At 35.2% G+C, this 23,201-nt stretch overlaps 1 protein-coding gene across 5 annotated transcripts in view; it reads left to right on the top strand.

The window, feature by feature from the left end:
- KCNJ3 (potassium inwardly rectifying channel subfamily J member 3) overlaps positions 1-23,201 on the top strand; it is a 179,097-nt gene that overhangs the window by 35,322 nt on the left and 120,574 nt on the right. The window contains exon 3 of one of the 5 annotated variants that reach the window (XM_067741894.1): positions 26-343. The exons of the other annotated variants lie outside the window; for them this stretch is intronic. Coding sequence (XP_067597995.1) covers positions 26-96 — 71 coding nt within the window. The 3' untranslated portion in view covers positions 97-343. Of the gene's footprint in view, positions 1-25; positions 344-23,201 lie in introns of those variants that run through there. 5 annotated transcript variants of the gene reach the window in all.

Here is a 23,201-nt window from a genome sequence, read left to right as displayed (position 1 = left end):
CCCACTGGCCTTTCCAATTTTGCAGAACCAGCGGATGGAAAGAGGGTGAGGGAGGCGATGGAGAGAGTGAAGGACCAGACCACATGCCCCTGCTGATTTGGAGTAACAAAAATTAAATTTGACATTGAAGTTTGATTTTAGACAAGACTGAGCCATTTAGTAGTAAAAGTGAATTGTAATGATCAATAAAGGGACTGTTCTCTCCCTGAAAGTTGAGATGTTGTCATTCTTTGAAGAATCAGGATCCAACAGAGTGAACTAAAAGGCAGAAAATAGAGAAAAAGGAAGCTTTTTTCTCCTGTTCACATCAAATTCACGTTGTTCAATAAGCAGGTTCCGTTTATGTTCAGTCAAGTAATAGCATTGGCTTTAGCTCTCCGGACTTTGCACCCCATTGTGGGCCTGTCTCCAGGTCACGGGAATGAATATCTTAATCTGTGTTCCTATTGACACAAACCACCAGAGACTGTAAGGCAATCAGCCTTACAGGGTAAGAGGAGACATAATTATGTGGCAGCTTTTCTCCAAGCATGAAGGGAAACCCTGGAAATATGCTTAGTAAAATCCTACATTATTTTGTTTCCATCGGGGATATAGTTAATTAAATTTGCTTGAATTATTGATGTAAGTACAAAATATCTTTGAATGTTAAGAAATCCATTTTAAAAGCAGAACTTGGCATATGTAGACACATTGCTAATTGCTCTGAGAATTTAGTTTGTCTTTATATATTATCATAGATGGCTTCATTTATTTATCATTTTAATATTTATTTCCTTCAGAATAGTCAAACTTTCTGAAAAAAGTCACTGTTTGTGTATCTTTCACATTTTCCTCCATAATATCTTTTAAGAGAAGCAAAAGAAAACTGAGAAATTTTGATTTTGAGTGACAGTTCCTGGACTGTTTCACAGAAGGGTATTCTGGTTAGAATTTTAGCTCTATCCTTTTAATTTGATACAATAAAATATATAATAAGCTCAATTATGAATTTTAAGTTATAATTCTTGACTGTTAGGAGAAGGCTACTGTGTCCCCATAAATGTCCTAGGGCAGTGTGTACAATGTACATGGCATTATTTTTTGGAAATTTGCAGTGTCTTCTGAATCATTCTTGCAGTTTCTCTTTCCTATGTGCCTTTCTCTTTCTCTCTTGTTGCTGTAAACTATATAGAGTTTTCCTGAACTTGTCATTCATTTGTTGGTATAATAACTCATAAAGTTAATTATTGCAGCTCTTGATGCAGGTCATTTTAATGTCTAGAACCAGAGCCTGTTTCAAAACTAAGAGACACTCAAAGCCATTACCTTCCTGCCAGCGTATCTTGCCTTTTTAGAGTGGGAGAAAGTGGCAGGGAGTCACTGGTCCTAAGTAAAAAGCAACAAAACAGGGCTTCCCTGGTGGCGCAGTGGTTGAGAGTCCGCCTGCCGATGCAGGGGACACGGGTTCGTGCCCTGGTCTGGGAAGATCCCACATGCCGTGGAGCGGCTGGGCCCGTGAGCCATGGACGCTTAGCCTGTGCGTCCGGAGCCTGTGCTCTGCAACGGGAGGGGCCACAGCAGTGAGAGGCCCGTGTACAGCAAAAAAAAAAAAAAAAAAAAAAAGCAACAGAACAAAACAGAAAGACCTAACATTGGATTCTGCTTGTAGCCATGCTTGTTTAACTTATGCTAGTACCACTTACTAATTCTGAGGGTTTACAATGCGTGTATTTAACAAGGGAATAGAAACTGTAAAGAGTAATGAATGTGGGGAGGAAAGATCAGACTCTTACTCTTAAAATTATACATGTGAAAGAAAAAACCCCCAAAATTTCTATGCAAACAGAGTGACAGAGACAAAGTATACTATCCTGCCTGAATCATCTAAAAAGGGAATGCACTGTATTAGACAACAGTTGTCAGGACATTGGATATCAGACAAGGAAAGGCAGTGATCCCTGAGAGACAAAAAACAAATGAGGTGAGCCCACGACTGCCCCTGCTTAATGCCTGCACAGCTTCCAGACTGCAGTGCAGGGAGAGGGCACCAGGTGGGGCCTGGGGGTTTCCCTGAGGGAAGGGAAGGAACTGGGAGCCCAGACAGATGAAAGTGGAAGAATATTCCAGAGGAGAGAGCTGCACAGAGACAGACCTTTGGAGATCTGCTGAGGTCTACAGTCTTCAGGCTCATGTGCATGGGGAAACTACCCCAGGTGAGGGAAAGAACCACTGAAAAAGATTAGAGGGACCAGTAACCAGAAATCACAAATGGCCAGGGAGAGTTCTTGTTCTCACCGGCCAGAGTGGAAAACCTCTTAATTCACGGGACCTCGTATTTCAGTCTTAGGGGAGAATGCGCATAAAAATATACTGAAGAGTACTCAGGCTAATACTTCAAGATATAATCTTCAATGTATCCTTTGACAAATATGTTCTTTCTGCCTTTATCTTGACATTGGGGAAATAATTCAGTATTTTCATTTGCGTTTGGCAACTGACTAATATGGTATTGTGTCTTATAGGCATGTATGTGAGTTTTCTTCTCTGTAAATAGAAATGAGAAGCAGTGAAGTGTAGAAATGGAAAGACTGACTGATGGGAAGAAAATCTCCTTATCAATTTGCCTTAGAATGAAATGAAATAAAAGTGGATACTAAGGGTTTCCTGGAGGGAAGTAAAATTTGAAGTTGACAAAATGTTCACCTATGGTACTTCTTTTATTAACTCTTTTCTTTGGATTATTTTTATTGGTGGTGTTTGTTTTTACTCATATATTTAAAGAGAAAAGAGGATTTATTTATTTGAGTCTTTTATAGAGCTGTCTTTAGTAGCTCCTATCTCCTTAAAACACAGTCCTTATTAATGATTTTATTTTCCTCTGAAACACTGAATAAGCTAATAACCGGTCTGGGTTACTTTAGTGCTTCTTGTCACCTAAAACACAAGTAGAAATTTATATTGTTCTTTTACCTTTTAGAAATAAAATAAGAGCTAGATTTTTGTCATTTTTCCTTTCATTTCTAGAGAATCTAGAATTACTTCTGATATTGGGGTGCTGAATAAAGCTTTATAATCCAGTTTTTCTTACCCAGTTTAGATCTTTTACTTACAAAAACTGAACAGAATTTGCAAATCACAGGGCTTTATCTTCATGTAAAAAGTCATATGATTTTCAGCTTGCATGGCTATATCGTCATACTTCCCAAACAAAGCAAAACAAACAAAACAGTTTTCTTTACATTTATGAGGTTTACTTAAAATGGAGACCTTTCTAGAGATTACCATCTGGCAATCTGTGTGCTGGATTTAGTTTATTGATGTATATGATGCCCATAGTTTTAAAATAATGCTTGATATTTCTTTTTTTTTTTTTTTTAAAAGAACACTTATATAACTTGGAGATTCAAATAGAAGTATGGATTTTCAAAATTTTTCTTGAAAAATGAGATTCAACAATACCAGGCTTGCTTTATTGTGCCAAGCTGAATAGCAGCCATTCTCTGTCCCTGGGTCACTCTCTCTCCAGTTTCCCACAGTCCTCCGACTGTTGACCTCACTCATTCGTGTTACCTGCTTGACACTCTTTGAGTTTGCGAGCTCTGCTTTAGAAACTAAAGCCCCAGTCAGCAAGTACAGTTTCAGATTCAGCCTGGTTGTCAAACAGCTGAAGATTATGAAATCTTAAAAGCCAAATTCCTCCTCTGATAGAAGTGAAAATCTAAAGGGAGTAAAAATCCAGGTTCAACAATACTTGAGTAAGCTTGAAATAGGTTTTACTGAAGGCTTTCTGTGTTTCTGGATCATAAATTCCCCATGTAATGGTATTAATTATAGATTGTTTTTCATTTTTAATTCTGACTGCTGTCTTTGAGTTATCAGTTCTCATTATCAGGTCTCTGTCTCTGTATTGTTAAAACAGCAGGAGAGATTTCTTTATTGTTTTTCTTCAACTCTGCACTGTCACTGGAAACTATTTTTAGCATGGCTTCTGCTATTATTATTTTCCTGATTGATCATATGTTCCCTGTTGTTGCCAATGATTAAAAAAATACCTCCTGGTCTCTTGGAAACTAGTTCAATACAGATTTTACTTCCCATCCCACAAACCAATATGTTCATTTTTGTTAATAGAATTTTAGTAGTATAACTATTTAATGGAAGCCATTCTTCATTAGGGAGGGTGCTTTTGTTTTCTCCTTAATACTTTGATGCCGTTGTGATTACTGATGCTTTTTTAGAGAGAAATTGTAGAGCTCTGATGTCATGCCCTAGATGAGACTTTCCAATTTTAGCATCTGTCCCCTTGGCGTAATTCCTGGTGTTGACAGTTGGGTAAGAAGACACCCCTGGGTTTTAAGAAGTCCTCCTGCTACAGATGGTGAGTTTTTGCTTGAGTCTGCTTTAGCACTGACTCTTTAATCTCCTTCATAGTTTTTTTTTTTTTTTTTTGGTTTAAGTTTTATGTAATCAAAAACTGAGAAGTTTCTCATATAAAATCAGTATAAAATCATTTTACTGTGGCATAAGATATGAAATCAACAACAAATTTTGAACTGACCAAATCTATCAGTTCTGGCTCTGCTTTTTACCAGACAGAAAGTAAGACAAATTGCAAATAAGACCAAGACAAAGAGTTCAGTCATTTTTCTTGAGCTTTTGTACTGAGTACCTAATAACAATATTTTACTCACTATGACATAGCTTTCCAGAGAATCTTATAACTGGAATAATTAAAGTTGAGAGGATATATGGTCTGTATTTCTGGTCAGTGCTACCTCTATACTTTTTGAGAAACATATTTTAATAATCTTAAGAAATATTTATTGAGCACTTATTATAGCCTAGTTCTTATTTTACGTGTTTCATATATTATTTAAACCTCTTATCTTATTAGGGAGACACTGTTTTCACATTTTACAGATTATGAAAGTAATTGTCAGAGAGGTTAACCCTAAAGCCACACAGCTAACCAATGGTGCCTTTGAGATAGGAGCCCTTGCGGTCTGCCTCTAGACCATATGCTGGTGACCAGTATGCTGCACTGCTTAATTATCTCCAGGTTACTGTATAAACCCCTTTTGTGCCACATTTGTTTGATAAGTTTAATTCAAACTATCCTGTATAGAAATAAAAATATATTCTGTTTAGCTTTGCTATAACATTGTTCAGTATTGTATTTTAATGGAAAGTTTTGCTCACCTACAACCTTAGACTTTTTTTTTTTTTTGGTCTTCTTTAAATGGGTGACAAGGAATTGATTGTGTTACAAATTATAAGAATTGTTTTATTGATATTGGGACATGCTCATTTCTTCATTCAAATCTGTGGAAGCAGGTAGAACTGGATGAAAATTGGAGCAAAAAATATTCCCAATATCTATGTGGAAAATCATAGCTGGAAACAAAACTTAGAATATTGACTTGAGGTTTCAGATGGCAGGTTTAACATGAGTTTAGTCCAAATTTCATGGAAATGACAGAAAAATGTATGTGCAAAAAAGTGAGTCCATATAAGAATCCTGGGAAGCAGGAAAGGATACAATCAGTAAATAAGCCATTTTGATGTATTTCTAAAGTGCGTAAAACAAATGAAATGGAGTAAGGGAGGAATCAGAGGAGAGAAATTCAGAACAGAAATATCGAAACTGAAATTTGTTTCAGAGCAAAGAGACATTGCTGCCTATGGACCTCACAAAAATCTTCCCCTTAGGGAGGCTGATAGACAGGGATACTTGAAGACGGTTTGCTGAAGAGGTGGTCCATGTGGGCCCCTCTGCCCCTCTGCTTGGCTTCAGTGTTTGTAACCTCAATAAATCTGGGAGAACAGTTGTTTAGATTAAGTGAGAATTTTCTCCTGTGGGGCTGAGGGAAAGATGATACGGGTATGGACTGAGAGAAGAGCCAGACAAAGCCCATCGAAGCCTCAGGACTCGACACTGCTAAACCAGAGGTGCTTTTCCTGTTTGAAAGGGGCTCTTAAATTTAGATGACACAGCTCTGAGACGCTTAAAATGACAAAGAGAAGTCAGTTAGGGAGATGAAGCTATTATAGCAAATGAATAGACAAAGATGTACCAGGTAAAATGAACTCAATGATTTTTAAAAAATCAAGTAATATGTTATTTAGAGACTAAGGCACCAAATAGAAAAACAATTGTTAAACGTAGCAGTCCATCAGAAGATAGGGCTTAAACCTTTTGGGTAATACATATAAGAGACTCAAAAACAAATACAAAATAATAAAAATGAATTATAAAATACAAGGGCAATTTGACAAATCTACAATGATACCATATTTCTGTCAAAAGTAATACATCAAACAACAGCAAAACTAAGTAATATATAGAAGATATTATTCAAGAAGATTAGCAAATTCAGTTTATTATATGTATTGTAAAGTGACCACGGTACCCTACTGAGAATAACTTTTATTTTTTTTTTTTTGCGGTACGCGGGCCTCTCACTGTTGTGGCCTCTCCCATTGCAGAGCCCAGGCTCCGGACACGCAGCCTCAGCGGCCATGGCTGACGGGCCTAGCCGCTCCGTGGCATGTGGGATCTTCCCGGACCGGAGCACGAACCCGTGTCCCCTGCATCGGCAGGCGTACTCTCAACCACTGCGCCACCAGGGAAGCCCAAGAGAATAACTTTTATAGATTTATAGAATATTTGCAAACATTAAACATACATTAGGCTATGGAGAAAGTTGCAAAATATTTCCAAAATTGATGCTCATTTGGCCACATTTCTTGCTACCATGAAATAAAAATAAAAATTCATAGCAAAAGATATATTCTTTACCTGACTAACCCCAATCTATAGCTCAGGAAATTTAAAAAGTTTAGAAAATGTAAAAATCAAACAAGCAACAATTTACTTTATGAAATTTGAGTTCAAATAATTCAAGCTAAATTTACAGACTATTTGATTCAAAATGACCAAGAATTCCACAAATTAAATCCTGTGTGGTGTGCAAATTTATAGTCTTAATAGTACCTATTAGCAAATAAAAAAAGGCATAATGAATTCAACTTAAAATAGAAAAGAACAGGGCTTTCCTGGTGGCGCAGTGGTTGAGAGTCCGCCTGCCAATTCAGGGGACACTGGTTCGTGCCCCGGTGTGGGAGGATCCCACGTGCTGCGGAGCGGCTGGGCCCGTGAGCCATGGCTGCTGGGTCTGCGCGTCAGGAACCTGTGCACCGCAGCGCGAGAGGCCACAACAGTGAGAGGCCCACACACCCCAGGAAAAAAAAAAAAAAAGAAAAGAACAATGAAATAAAGCTACAGAGGTAAATCAAATGGTTAGAGAGTAAAACAGAAATTTGTTAATTAAACCTCTCCAGTCCCAAAGTAGAAGAGAACACTGAACCCCCAACCTGATTGTTTAAATGGCCAAGAAAACTGACAAATAATTGGCACAGTAGAGAGACAGAGAGAGACAGAGTGAGGGATGGGAGGGAGATAACATGCTATGCAAATGACTCTTTGAGAATAATGGTGAATAGCTATCTTGATATCAACAACAAATAAAATAAAGATGAATACATAATATAATTGTGGAATTGAGATTTGCTACTCATAAGACATGCTGCATATATGTCACCTGTGGGTTCTATTTAACTTACTTTAAAGTTTTTTAAAATTAAAATCACAAAAGGCTGGCTTTGAATTACTGATTTCAGATTATGTAGGTTTCTAAGGAAAAAATAAAGACATCTACGTATATATTGCAAGATAGTGTATTTAGATGTCTTATGTTTTCTAAAATAACCTTGCTTTGATGAAAAGTATCTGATTATATTCACATTACAGATTGGAATATTTTATTTGTATTGTTTTGTCATGAAACAAACTTTCTGTGTGCACTAAATATTTATAATTATACCTTACAGGGTTTTTTTAACTTTTTATTTTATATTGGAGTATAGCTGATTAACAATGTTGTTATAGTTTCAGGTGCACAGCAATACATATGCATGTATCCATTCTGTCCCAGACTCCCTTCCCATCCAGGCTGCCACTTAACAGTTATTTATATATATATTTTTAGAATAGTTTCACTTTTGCTAAAGTGATCTATAAAATGTATATATCTACAAATATAGGCTTTTGTATATGACAATAAAAGTATCTTGACTTTTTAACAATGAATCTAAATACCATAAATAAATATATAATAGAGTAAGTGTGCCAATAAAAGGGCTTAGAAATTAACATGAATACCTCTTTGGTTCTTTATAGTATTGAGCTTAGAGTTAGGAAAAATCAAGGACTCAGTCAATTGCCCTACAATTATGACATGCCTCATAAGGATCATTTTCTCCATAAATTTCTTGTTCAAATTTGTAATGGAGTTCTATTTGATATTTCCATTAGGAAGTCCAGTATATATTTCAGGTTCAATCAGGATGAGTCTAAAAGATGTGGATCTGGGCAAACTCCTGCCTTTCATAGGTACAGAAAAAAAAGAAAGCAGATTTACTGGTTTCAAAAAGCACACCATTATATTTTAAGATGGAAATGTGATGAATGTAGTTGTTTATTTTTTAAGATTGTAAGGCAATTTAAATTGCAGAATACAAGAAGATAAGCTTTAGTCAAATATCTTCTAACCTGATGATCTTTTCCTTCTATAATGTAGACTTGGGACATGAGATTTACATGTAGACTTGATTTTTATTGACTTTTGTACAAGTAATCAACGTCTGTCACCTCATTTGATCCTTATAAAACCACTGTATATTTAAAATATTCTAATTTTATTAATGGAGAAGCTGAGAACCTCAAAGAAATTCAAAAGTTTGTGCAAAGGTACATAGCTCATAAGTGGTGGAACAACTCAATGTGCTATCCTGCAAACCTATTTACTCTTGAACTTAATGTTCATTAATGGTATTACTTATAATAAACTATTTTGCACTTGTATTGTTATTACATTTTTAAATCCTTCAGGACAGATTTTATGCAATGACTTTCCCAAGTGCTAAATATTTCTGGTAGGCTCTGCATAAATGTTCATTAATTGATTTTTTTTTTTTTTTTTTTTTTTTGGCTACATTGGGTCTTCGTTGCTGCCTGCAGCCTTTCTCTAGTTGTGGTGAGCGGGGGCTACTCTTTGTTGCAGTGTGTGGGCTTCTCATTATGGTGGCTTCTCTTTGTTGCGGAGCATGGGCTCTGGGTGCACAGGCTTTTGTAGTTGTGGCTTGCAGGCTGTAGAGCACAGGCTCAGTGGTTGTGGCACATGGGCTTAGTTGCTCTGCGGCATGTGGGATCTTCCTGGATCAGGGCTCAAACCCGTGTCCCCTGCATTGGCAGGTGGATTCTTAACCACTACGCCACCAGGGAAGTCCCTCTTAATTGATTTCTCAACAGACTGGTCCCTGGAGGGAGAGAGGTAGTTGTTACGTAGGAATTAACCTTTGAACCAGTGAAAAGTGAAGTAAGTTATGTACCATCAAGAGCAAGGTAGCCAAGTATTTGAAACTCCCAGGCAATTTTCTGTTTCCAAATGTTCTGCTTTCTGGCTTTCCCATAGTCTAGGCAGGAAACAACATTTTGCTTTTACTTTTTGACTGAGATCTCCTATTCTTGATCTTGCTTCTGCCTTGACTTTTTCTCTTGATTGATCTGCCGGTTTTAGAACCATCAGCCCTTCTTCCTGATTACTTCTCTCATTTCAAGCTTTTGTTTAGGTTCTGTGCTATACAGTTGGCCCACCATATCCACAGGTTCCACATGTACAGATTCAACCATGGATTGAAAATATTAAAAGAAAATTTCAGAAAGTTCCAAAAAGCAAAATGTTGCCACTCACTGGCAACTATTTCCATGGCATTTACATTGTATTTATAACTATTTACATAACATTTACACTGTATCAGGTATTATAGGTACTCTAGAGATGATTTAAAGTATATGGGAGGATGTAGGTAAGTTATATGCAAATACTACCCATTTTATAAAAGGGAATTGAGAAACCTCTCAGATTTTGGTATCTACAGAGGTCCTGGAACCAATTACCTGTGGATACTGAGGAATGACTATATTCTAAGTCTGATTAACTCAGGCAGAGTGACTCAGAAGAAACAGCTAGGGCATCTTTCTTGCCAATTTCAGAACCAGTTAACATTTTTGAGCCTTAATTTTTTAAATTAAACTTTTTATTTTGAGATCATTGTAGATTCACATGTACTTGTTAAGAAGTAACACAGATCCCATGTACCATTTTACCTCATTTCCCCTAATGGTAGCCTTTTGTAAAACTACAGTACAGTATCACAACCAAGATAGTGACATTGGAACAGTCAAGATACAGAATATTTCCATCACTACTACATGGATTGCTCATGTTGAATTTTGAAAGTTCTTTATATATTCTAGACGTTAGTCTTTTGTTAATTATGTGGTTTGCAAAAATTCTCACCCAGTCTGTAGACTTTTTATCATTTTCACAGGATCTTTCAGAGGGAAAAAATTTTTAATTTGAATGAGGTCCAACTTATCAACTTTCCCCTTTAAGAACTGTGCTTTTGGAGTGAAGTATAAGAACTCTTTCCCCGGCCCTAGGTCCCAAAGAATGTCTCCTATTTTTTTCTAATAGTTTTTAATTTTACATTTTACATGTAAGTCTGTGATCAATTTCGAGTTAATTTTTATATAAGGTGTAAGATCAAGGTTCATTTTTCCATGTATGCCAATGAATGTTGAATTGCTCTAGCACTATTTGTTGCAAGTGCCATCTTTCCTCCATTTAATTGCTTTTGTACCTTTATCAAAAACCTAGAGGGATAGGATAGGGAGGTTGGGAGGGAGGCGCAAGAAGGACGGGATATGGGGATATATGTATACATATAGCTGATTCACTTTGTTATACAGCAGAAACTAACACAACATTGTAAAGCAATTATACTCCAATAAAGATGTTAAAAAAAATCAGTTAGGCATACTTGTGTGGATCTGTTTTTTGATTCTCTAATCAATTCCGGTGATATATGTGTCTATTCCTTTGACAAAACCAAATAGTCTTACTTCTATAGCTTTATAATAAGTCACAAAATCAGGTAGATAGATTCTTCCCATCCTATTCTTTTTCAAAGTTGCTTAGCTATTCTAGTTCCTTTGCCTTTCCATATAAATTTTAGAGTAATCTTATGTCTATAAAACATCTTGCTGAGATTTTGATACAAATTGCTTTAAACCTATAGATCAATTTGGGGAGAATTGGCATCTTTACTATCTGCCAACTCAGGAACAATATATGTCTCCCCATTATGTAGATATTCTTTGATTTATACACTCAGCATTTTATAGCTTTTCAGGACACAAATCCTGTATGTGTTTTGTTAGATTTACTCCTAAGTATTTTCTTTTTTATTGATTGTGAATGGCATTATACTTTTTAAATTGTGTCTATGTGTTCATTTCTAGTATATAGAAATAAAATAGATTTTTAAAATATTTATATTCTACCTTGATATAGACTGAATATTTGATGTCCTCCCCCTCCCCCTCAACTCATATATCGAAATCTAATCCTCAGTGTGATGGTATTTGGAGAGAGAGCCTTTGATTTGATTCAGTTATGAAGGTGGAACCTTCATGAACAGAAATCGTGTTCATATAAAAGAGACCCTAGAGAGCTCCCTTGTGAAGACACAGGTAAAATGGCCATCTTTGAGCCAGGAAGACGACACTCACCAGACAACAAATTTGCTGGTGCCTTAATCTTGGACTTCCCAGCTTCTAGAACTGTTTGTTTATAAGCCACCCATTCTAAGATAATTCTGTTATAGCAGCCTGAATGGACTAAGACATACCTATAACCTTGTGAACTCACTTATTAATTCTAGGAGAATTTTTATTGATATGTTTTTTGTAGAGTTTCTGAAATTTTCTACATAGAAAATCATGTCATCTATGAAAAAGCACAGTTTTATTTATAAATTTCTTTCTGATGTGAATGCCATTTATTTTCTTTTCTTGTATAATTGCACAGGCTTGAACTTCCAGCGCTATGTTGATTATGAGTTATTGGTATGGACATTCTTGCCATATTCTCTATTTTAAAGAGCAGCATTCAGTTATTAACATTAAATATAGTATTATCTATAATTTTTGCAGATATTCTTTATAAAGTTGAAGAATTTCCCCCTTTAATTCCTATTTTCTGAGTGTTTTTATTATGAATGAGTGTTAAACTTTGTCAAGTATTTTTCGGCATCAATTGATATGATGCAGTGATTCTTCTCTTTTAATGGGCTAATGTGGTAGATTTTATTAACTGATTTTTAAATATTGAACCAGTTATGCATCGCTGGAATAAACCTCACTTGGTCATGGTTTATAATTATTTTTATATGTTGCTGAACTCTATTTGCTTATATTTGTTAGAGATTTTGGCATCTATGTTCATGAGGGATATTGACCTGTGGCTTTTATTTTTTGTACTGTTTTTGTTTTGGTATAGAGTAATATTTGCTTCATAAAATGAATTTGAGAGTCCTTCCTTCCGCTTCTATTTTTTTGGAAGGGATTATGTAGAATTGGTGTTAATTCCTCTTAAATGTTTGGTAGAATTCTCCAGTGAAACCAGCCTGAAGATTTCTATTTTGAGAATTTTTAATTAGGAATTAAATTCTTCATAGTTACAAGGCTATTCATATTTTCCATTTCATACTGTATTTTGCTAGTTTGTGTTTTTTTAAGGAATTAGTTCATTTTATCCAAGTTGTCAAACTTTTGTGTGTAGAATTGTTCATAATATTTTCTTATTAAACTTCTAATGTCTACAGGGTCTGTAGTGATAGCTCTTGTTTCATTACTGATGTTTATGTTTACCTTCCTTCTTTTTTTGTTAGACCTTTGATAAAGGTTTGTTGATTTTGTTGATTGTTTCAAAAAAACAGCTGTTTGCAACATTGATTTTTTTTAGCTGTTTTTATTTTCATTGTTTATGCTCTTATCTTTAGTATTTCCTTCCTTTTGGCTTCTTTGCACTTATTTTGCTTTTCTTTTTCTAGATTCTTGAGGTAAGGTTTTAGAGTATTCATTGGAGGCCTTTCCTCTATGCTAATGTATGCATTTAGTGCTATACATTTCCCGCTAGTGTTGCTTTGTCTGTATTGAGCTAATTTAGATATGTTGTATTTTCGTTTTCATGCAGTTCAGTGTGCTTTTTTGATTTCCCCTGAGATTTCTTCTTGACCCATGAATTATTTAGAAGTGTGTTGTTTGGTTGTCAAGTGTTTGGACATATCTTGTTACAGGTTCAGTGTGTACTGGAAATGAATGAATATTCTGTTGTTCATTAGTGGAATATCTTATAAATGTTGATTAGCTCCTGTTGGTGGCTGATGTCTCAACTTGTTCTATATCCTTTCTAGTTTTCTGTGTAATTGTTCTATCAATGGTACAAAAAGGGACTTTTGAGTTTCCAACTATAGTTGCCAATTTGTGTACTTCTCCTTTCATTTCTGTCAAATTTTGTTTCACATATTTTTCATCTATGCTGTTTGGGTACATACACATTTAGGGTTGTTATAACTTCTTGGTGGATTGGTTCTTTTATCATTAATTAATGTCCTTCTCTGTCCCTGGTAATTTTCATTTCAGTTATTGTATTTTATACTTCTAAAATTTCCATTTTGTTCATCTTTATGTCTTCTACTTGTTTGCTGAGACTGTCTTTTCAATTTGTTTCAAGTGTCTTTACACTTGCTCACTAAAGCATTTTTAGGATGTCTGCTCTCAGTGTTTTCTCAGATAATTCCAACATCTTTGTCTTCTTGGTTTGATATCTATTGGTTGCCTTTTGTCATTCAGTTTGAGACCTTTCTGTTTCTTGTAGTGACTAATAGACATTTTACGGATCTCTGAACCTCTAGTTTAGGTGGCTTCCTCTGACACTGCTTGGATGGGGGAAGGTAAAGTATGAGTAGAAATCTAGGTTCTCACTAAGCCTCCATTGACATTGGAGTCTCCTCATTACTGATGGGCAGGAGTGGGAATTCTGGCCCCCTACTAGGCCTCCACTGATACCTTGCAGGCTGGGAGGTGCAGCAAAGCCACCTTACTTCTCCCCAGGTGGCCTCCACTGACTGTATAGGTGGAGGGGTGTGACATGGTTACTGGTAAAAGTTCTGTCTCTCTAATAGGCCTCCTCTTACACTACCATAACAGCATGGGGGTGAGGGGGATACTTTGTTACTGCCAGCTGGGTATAGAAGTCCAGGCTCCCATGTGGTCTCCACTGACAGAACAGGGGTGAAGGTAGCGCTAAAGTTTTTTCTGTGGTGTTTGACTGGAGTAAGATTATTGCCTAACAGCTTTCCATCTTGCTGGGCTATCCTTTTTCTTTTCCTTTGGCTAGAGGGAGCAAGCTTTTGTTGGGGCTTTTCATATCTGTGCCCATTGGTGTTTCTTGGTTGTGAGTTCTTTTGTTCCAAGTCTGGGATATATATGAAGTAAAAAGGAAACCCAGTGAATTAATTACCTTGTCTTTCCTTGGGCCCTGAGATCCACTGCCATTTTGCCTTTTTCTTTTTCAGTTGTCTTGTGTTTGCTTTATATATAATGTCCATGGAGTTTACTTGTACTTAACTGGAGAAACAGGGATAAGTATATTCACTATATCTTCCCGGAAGTGGAAGTCCCTCTGAAATTTAATTACTTTATTTATAAAATGTATATCATATAATCTATTAGCTGGTTCCCTCCTAGAGAAATTTATGAAATTTTTGATTCTTAGACAAACATATACTAAAATTATAAAAACATGTAATGATATTATCCTCATTATCATACTGGTGGTAAGGATATACATACACACATATAATATATATTTATTTGAAATTTATTTATTTTGAAAAGGAATGACAGTGAGCACAAAAAGTTCATAAAGATGGCTGAAGTGATACAGGAAATTCATAAGCACCAAACTCTTCTCTCAGATATTTCTTGTTATAACTTCCTGGAAAATCATTTGTGAAATGTATTTCCTAACTTATTACATCATAATTATATGGACAGTGTTTTTTTTTTTTTTTTTTTTTTTTGCGGTACCTGGGCCTCTCACCATTATGGCCTCTCCCGTTGCGGAGCACAGGCTCTGGATGCGCAGGCTCAGCGGCCATGGCTCACGGGCCTAGCTGCTCCGCGGCATGTGGGATCTTCCCGGACCAGGGCACGAACCCGTGTCCCCTGCATCGGCAGGCGGACTCTCAACCACTGCGCCACCAGGGAAGCCCTGGACAGTGTTTTTATCTAAATGAGAATAACAGCACACTACTCAGATCATAGAAATAAAATCTAGTCTGCCTGTTGTAAAATGACAGTAAGAGCTTCTAGCAAGGAAACTACTTCCGGCTGTTGCTATTGAAAGATCAGGGAAGCCCCAGAACATTACTCTTGTGCAGCAGGCGGTACATACCAAACTTGCAGTACTTTTTCATTGCATAAACCACTTTAGAGTTGTACTTTATAGTCTATTAAGTAAGAAGTGAATTGAAAATAATGCCTCTCTTGGGCTTCCCTGGTGGCACAGTGGTTAAGAATCTGCCTGCCAACGCAGGGGACATGGGTTTGAGCCCTGATCCAGGAAGATTCCACATGCTGTGGAGCAACTAAGCCCGTGCGCCACAACTACTGAGCCTGTGCTCTAGAGCCTGCAAGCCACAGCTACTGAGTCCACGTTCCTAGAGTCCGTGCTCTGCAACAGGAGAAGCCACCGCAGTGAGAAGCCCACACACTGCAACAAAGAGTAGCCGCTGCTCGCTGCAACTAGAGAAAGTCCGCACACAGCAACGAAGACCCAATGCAGCCAAAAATAAATTAATAAAATAAATAAATTTTTAAAAAATACCTCTCTTGAGAAGTCAGTATTATACTTGTCATAAAATGTATACCTTTTGAGCTGTTAACAATTATTCCTTTTACTCATTTATCATTGTGATTAAGGCTATATTCTCTAGTTCTTTTAGAATGATTTGCAAAATAGAAGAGTTGTAAGGCTAAAGAATTATTGAGGGGGAAATTGAGAAAATTCAATTAGTGTTCTACTTCACTTTTTATCTTTCTGATTTTTTTAAATAAAATTTATGCAACAAGGTATATTCATGAGAAGAAAATTAGTGTCCAGGATTTTTTTATTGTTGTTGCTGTGGTCCCATTAGGGAAGAATTAATCTAATCTGTTTTCTATCCCTATTGTGGGAAAGTGGGGGGTGAAGTAGGGGGGTAAAGTGGGGTGGTAAGTCACCACATTAATGTTCTTAAAAGTCTGAGCTCTCCTTACATTACCCCCCATCTACCCTCACTACAAGTAAACAGTCTTGCAATCTCATGCCTGTTCCAGATACAAGATAGAAGAGACTGTTGCTTGAATTTGAAAAGGATAAATAACCCAACATGAAGGTAATTTCTCAAGAGAAATGGGCTTAAAGCTATAGGTCTTAGAAATGGTAAAACTTTGATTGAGCCCAGAACCCTATGGAACCCCAGAGGAAGGCCAGATGTTTGATGGAGTGATATTTGGCTACTGGGAGCCAAATACCAAGGACTGTGACTTTGGGAAATAAGGTGAGAGATTCCAGTGCCCAAGGTAGGAAAGCAGCTCATCTTCAATGAACACACGGGCTTGGTCAGGGAACATCCCCACAGTGACCAGTTCACACTAAACTTAAAGTTCTTCTTCAAGTTTTCTGGATAAAATATGCCTCCCTGGGACTCTAGTAAATCCCTAGAGATCATTAAGGGTCCTTGCCTCTACCACGTCCCACCCCAAAATATAATACAGAAGTAAGTTAGAATTTTCTGTCACTCTTGTGACAAGAAGAAATAAACCATATAAGATTGTTTTGATTTAAAAAAATAATATCTTGACTTTTCTTCCACTTGAGTTCATGAACCAAATTCACACCTATTGCACATACCCCTATTTAAACAATATTTTTTAAAAAGTGACTTCTATTTTAAAATCAAATTAAAATTGATTGATTGCCTGTTTTCTTTTTCTTTTTTCTCTTTCATGTGCTAGAGATACGGTAGCCTTTCAAATTAAACTTCTGTAAAAATTAAAAATGTGTTGGCATCTTAGAGGTGTGATAACTCACCTTGATAGTCCCCTTTAAGAACTGAAAAGTTGAAAATTATACGTGGGTTCTATGGTAGAGGCTGGTTTTTCCTTTCCAATTGTTGAGGTGTATGATATTATCCAGTGAGAGCAAGTGAGGAAGCAATTCTATGTGACATTTCTAGGATGACTGGTGCCCTTTGTCTTATATATTGGAACCAAACTCATTCAGTTGTAAGATCTAGTTTAGAAGAAATATGAGTACATTGAAAACTACATTGATTAACAAATTTCTTAGAAACCTATACTTTTCTTTATTCAAATGAAAATAGAATAAGTAATGATTTACGTGCTCAGGAAGCAGTGATCAAATTCAAATTTTTCTTTTAACTATAACTTTCAGTGAGAAGACTGATATACTGGGAAACACAAATTGTTTCATATGATTTTAGGAGATTAGACATTTGGTAAGTATACTACAGATATGGACGTATTAACAATTCTCTGTTAGCTGCTTGACTTTTCCGTAGCTCAGTGTTGAAAAATGAAGTAGCTTGCAAAGCACTGCACAGGTTTCAGCTAACCAGACTCATTGCAAGGAGAACTATTAATATTTTCATTATCCAACATTAGCAGGAGTCATTTTCATTTCATTTTTAAAAGTTACCAGATGCACTACATAAAGGGAATCACTGCTTTTATTTTGGGTTGGAATGGGCAATGGTGGGATGAATTCGTGTCAACATACAAGTCAATCTGTTCTTATAGAAGCTATTAATTTTGTATAAATTATCGTTTAGGAATTTAGCCACTCACCACTAAATAACAGATTCACCGACAAGTAAAAGACCTTTTAAATCCGTTTAGTTGATACCAAATGACCCCCCCAAAATTAAAGTTTTCTCAGATATCTACGTTTGTAGCAGACTCATTTGTACGTCCATGGAAAAGTTGGACTTGCTCAAAAGTTTCAGGAGATCTGCTTTATCATGGTTCATGAAGGTAGTTAGCTTGCCAACTCTCAGGATGGTTCCCCAGTTTTCTGTCAGTGTCAATGTTCTGCGAGTATGCTGTGGACAAACAAGTAAAATAATCTTTGGTTGCATCTGATTGTCATAATGTTGCATAAACATAACCCCAAACTGTTGAACTCTACAAGAATGTAACTCATCTCAGAGGGTTGTAACCCGAGATATTTTATCATTTGCTTTTCTGTATTTTAAACTGTCGTTGAGTACTGTTTTTGTTTGTTTGTTTTTGGTTTTTTTGCTTAGTGTTATGATCGTGGTAAAGAAACATAACTTCTCTAATACTTATTTCTCTCATCTAAAATGGGAACAGATTATTTCTGAGAGTACGGTGATGAGTATACGTTAGCCACTAAATTCACTCAACTACCTTTTTATAGACTCAAAACTCTTAACATCCAATTAAGATGCTACATTTTCAGAAGTTATCTTTTTCTCATATTTCTCCCTTTGAATAATGTTTAACAGTAGACCTATATAAATATGTTCAGCATATAAATGGAAAAGAGCCATGTAAAGACCTTCTTTATATTTTATTTGAGCACAATTATATTATGCTGCTATAATTAATCAGGTGATTAATTAACAAAGCCTCTTAGCTTCAATATCTATAGGGTTTGGTTATAAGCTTTGCTAATTCATAATAGTATTGTAATACAAATTATTGCTAATATAATTAAAATATCTATACTGAACAAACTTTCAGACAAAACAAATGTGTAAATTATGGAACTTTAAAAAACTTAACCTTTTGTTTTCACTTAATACAATGGTGACATATTCCAAAACTGATTAGAATTCCTTATATGTGACGTTCTGGGAATTCTTACCTTGAAATTATACCATTTATTGGAATAGGTTCTGAACTGTGGTCTAATTCCATTGTTTCATGTCAGCCTGACATAAATAAATAGACAAACAAACACGTAAGCAACAATGGTGAAAACACTACATTATCAATTTATCCTCAATCCCGTGGATGCTTCTGCCTCTTATACAACTTTATCACAAGATAGAACTAATTAAAGACATGGCTTTGATTTACCTTTGTGGATTTGTTATTAGTCATAGGCCTTTGCTAGTTTCCTCTTCATTGCAACTCTTCATAGATCATGAGTAGAATGCTAAGATATATAAGCTGTGTAGCTAGAATGACAAAAAAATCTTCATAATTGCCTATATTTTCTAGCGAGAAATGAGTGTTTTTCACTTTTGCCTTCAGTGATAAGGAATTATTTTTCTTCAAATAAACTTTGAAAATTCGTATTTGGAACTTGGCAAATTGAGCTTGATATACGATCATTATAATGGCACAAACTCTTTACCATCCATATTGCTTTAAAATTATAAGACTCTGATGAATTTTTATTTTTCTATTTTTTTGAGATAGAAGTTTAGCCTGCTGACTTCCAGTCATTTTTCTTTTGAGATATATGTTACACCTTTCCCTCTAAGATACAAATTCCTCTCTAAGGAAAGCTTTAGCTTTATTTCACAAATTTGGATAAGGTAGTTTTTCATTAAATATAAAAATATTTTCTAACCATTTTTAAGCTAGGGTATTTAGAATTCATTTCAAAATTTCCCAAATATGTGGCATTTCAATTTAAACTTTGTTATTAATATCTATCTTAATTGCTTTCCATACAAAGAGCATACCTTATGTGATTTGCATCCATTGAGCTACAGTGTACAGTAAGTCCCCTACATATGAACCTTCAAGTTGCTAACTTTCAAAGATGTGAACATGCGTTCACATGTCCAGGTGTGTCTGGCGTACATTGTTACGTGCAGGTGTTCAGGTGTTCAGGTGTCTGGCGTACATTGTTACGTGCAGCTTGCCCTCCGGTCTCCTATTGCTGACGATCCTTCAACTCTACTGTCTCCCACCTCCTTTCCCTCCAGTCAGTAATTCTTCTTGCCTGTTCACTCGATGCCAGCCCCTGTATGCCAGCTGTTGTACTGTCCTACTGTACTTTTCAAGGTACTGTACAGTAAGATTAAAAATGTTTTCTTTATTTTTGTGTTTGTTTTTTATGTATTATTTGTGTGAAAAGTATTATAAACCTATTACAGTACAGTACTACATAATCGATTGTGTTAGTTGGGTACCTAAGCTAACTTTGTTGGACTTACGAACAAATTGGATTTAACGAGTGTGCTCTCAGAATGGAACCCGTTCGTATGTAGGGTACTTACTGTACATCTTTATTGTGTACTCCTTTCTATGTATTTGTTACATTTCACTGTAAAAGGTTGAAAGACTAAAATGAGTTCTCATAATATGTAATAAAATCATAGAATTATATTTTCCAGAAAAAAATAAAAGACTTAATTGTTTGCTTCTATTTCATTAGTTTGCTAGAGCTGCCTCAGAAAGTACCGTAGACTGGGTGGCTGAAACAACAGAAATTTATTTTCTCACACTTCTAGTGGCTAGAAGACCAAGATCAAGGTCTCAGCTGGGTTAGACCTTGGCTTGTAGATGGGCATCTTCTCCCTGTGTCTTTACATGGTTTCCTTCCGTGTCTGCCTCTAGTATCTCTTCTTTCTATGACATAAGTCATATTGGAGCAGGGCCCATATGTGATCTCTTTTCAATGTAATTACTCATTTAAAAGCTATCTGAAAATATAGTCACATTCTGAAGTGTTGGGAGTTAATTAGGGCTTCAACGTATGAATTTTGGGGGGACACAGTTCAGCCTGTAACATCTATTAAAATTGCTTTTAATACATTTAAAGAAATACAGTTTCTTTCATTTCAATTAATTCCTTCTTATAACTATCCATGCAAACAAAATTGCATGGTGTTATCTTGAGTGCAGAATAAAATATAATCTTGAATACAATCTACAATACAACACAATCTACACAACACAATCTACAATACAACATTCAACATACAATCTTGAATACAGAAACAACAACTCAATCTGAGATTACTTTTCTTTTAAAATATACTATTATCATTAAAAAATTAATACAACAAAAAACGTAGTTTTCCTTTACAACACCAATGACCAATTAAGAAATGTGATGGAAAATCAAATCCATTCATAATAACAATATAAACTACCACACACACTACAAAATACATATGAATAAATTTAAGAAAGGTGGAAGGTACACAAAAAGTATGAAGCTTTATAGAAAGATATAAAAAACTTAAAGAAATGGAGAGACATGTTTCTAGTTAAAACTAAACTCTATGACGTAAAATATTAGTTTACTAAAAATTATCTATTTGGTGTATCCTTAACTGCAGGAATAGGAAATATTATGAAACTTCATTTGATGATAATAATGGTGATCATGGTAATGGCTAACCAGCAGCCTTTCCTGAATACTTACTCTTTGTAAGTTCCTAAAGTTCTTCAAACACATATTGCTTGTTAGGTCCAAACATTTCTGAAATAGTTACTCTTTGTAAGATCCTGTATAAACCTTTGTACCTCTAAATACCTTGGTCTCCTCAACTGTAAAATTGGGATACTAATTGTTCTAGTAAGACATGAAGTGTTAGGAAGTTTGGGATTCTATTGAAACTATTGGATGTAAGGATATAGAAGTGTAATAAGTAAAGGAAGCTGTTGTAAATGTGACTAGATGCATATTAAAACTTTTGTAACAAAAAACATCATGAATAGAGTTAAAAGATGAATGGCAGTCGTAAAGAAAACATACATGAAATATGACAAATTGTAATGTCTAAAACATTTAATAGATGTAACTAATCAGTATATGAGACAGTTTAATAGAAGTAATATTAAACAGTTCTTATGTACCAGTTATTGTCCTAAAACAGCAATCCTATTTGATTAGTACTATTATTGACCTCAGATGAAGTCCTTAATCCTGTCTTATTGCACACAAATTTTGTCTAGTGAATTATAATATAATGACCATTGTTTTTGTAGCAAGCCTTTTTGAGCTATTGAAATATTCTTTGTAATGGTCTGCTAAAACTATAATTTTGAGGTCGAAGGCCAATAATATGACAGCTCCCCATGCTTTCAATACAGGTTATATTAGTTATACTGCCCCATAAATGTTTATTTATGTAATGTTTATTAATAGCAGAATTTCTGATTGACTTGAAGCCACTTAGAAATAGCAAGCTGGCTTATTAAAATTTTGTTGACACTAACATTAGTGAAAATGTCTCCTTTATTTCATTTGTTATTTCTTTATTTATTGTTGCCTTTACTTGGATTTAGGATGGTAAGATATCATCTTCATTGTAGTATTAGTTCTGGATCTCAGCACTGGAGCATAAATACCTTGTCCTCCACCCAAATTTTAATTTCCAGGGAGACATTTTTTTTCCTTTGTTTTGTTTTAACCATGTGAATGCCTTTTACTCACAATTTTAAAATGGCATTTTGAAAACATAGTGTATCTGAAAACCTTGAAAAAATGGAGGTGGAAAAGGCTTCCAGAGGCTACTGAAAGGGTGGGGTGGGGGAGAGGAAAAATTTTGGCATTAATATATTGACAGATTTTAAACATCGTTCAGATGATATTTTGAAAAAAATTTTAATATATTTATGTCAGTACTATGATACATAGCTGCTTATTTATCCATGAAATTTGTTTTATCCTTTATTTTAAGAAACATTATTTTGAGATAATTTTATATTTACAGAAAAGTTGCATAAATAATATAGGGAATTCCCACTTACACATCATCTAGCTTCTCTTTATGTTAATATCTTTTATAACTATAGTATAATTGTGAGAACCAGAAAAAACATTAACTCAATAATTCCTTACTACATACCTAATTTGAATTTTACTAGTCTTTCTACTAATATATTTTTTAAACAAACTTTTTATTTTAGAATAGTGTTAGATTAATAGAAAAATTGCAAAGTTTCCTTCTATTTCTAGTTTGTGTCAAGAATAAGTGTTGACTTCTATCAAATACTATTTCTGCATCTACTGAATAGTCATTGTTTTCATTTACTCCATTGATGTCTAAGTCACATTGATTATTGGGTGTTTAATCAACCTAGCATTCCTTCAGTAAACCTTGAATAAAACTTTCCTTCAATAAATACTTCAATATGTGATATACTATCCTTTTTATATAATGACAAATTTGATTTAGAATTTACTTAGGAC

The sequence above is a fragment of the Pseudorca crassidens genome, chromosome 6 (genome assembly GCF_039906515.1).
Source record: "Pseudorca crassidens isolate mPseCra1 chromosome 6, mPseCra1.hap1, whole genome shotgun sequence".
Lineage (NCBI taxonomy): Eukaryota > Metazoa > Chordata > Mammalia > Artiodactyla > Delphinidae > Pseudorca > Pseudorca crassidens.
The sequence above is the reverse complement of the archived record's forward strand: the minus strand, read 5'-3'. Positions and strand labels throughout refer to the sequence as shown.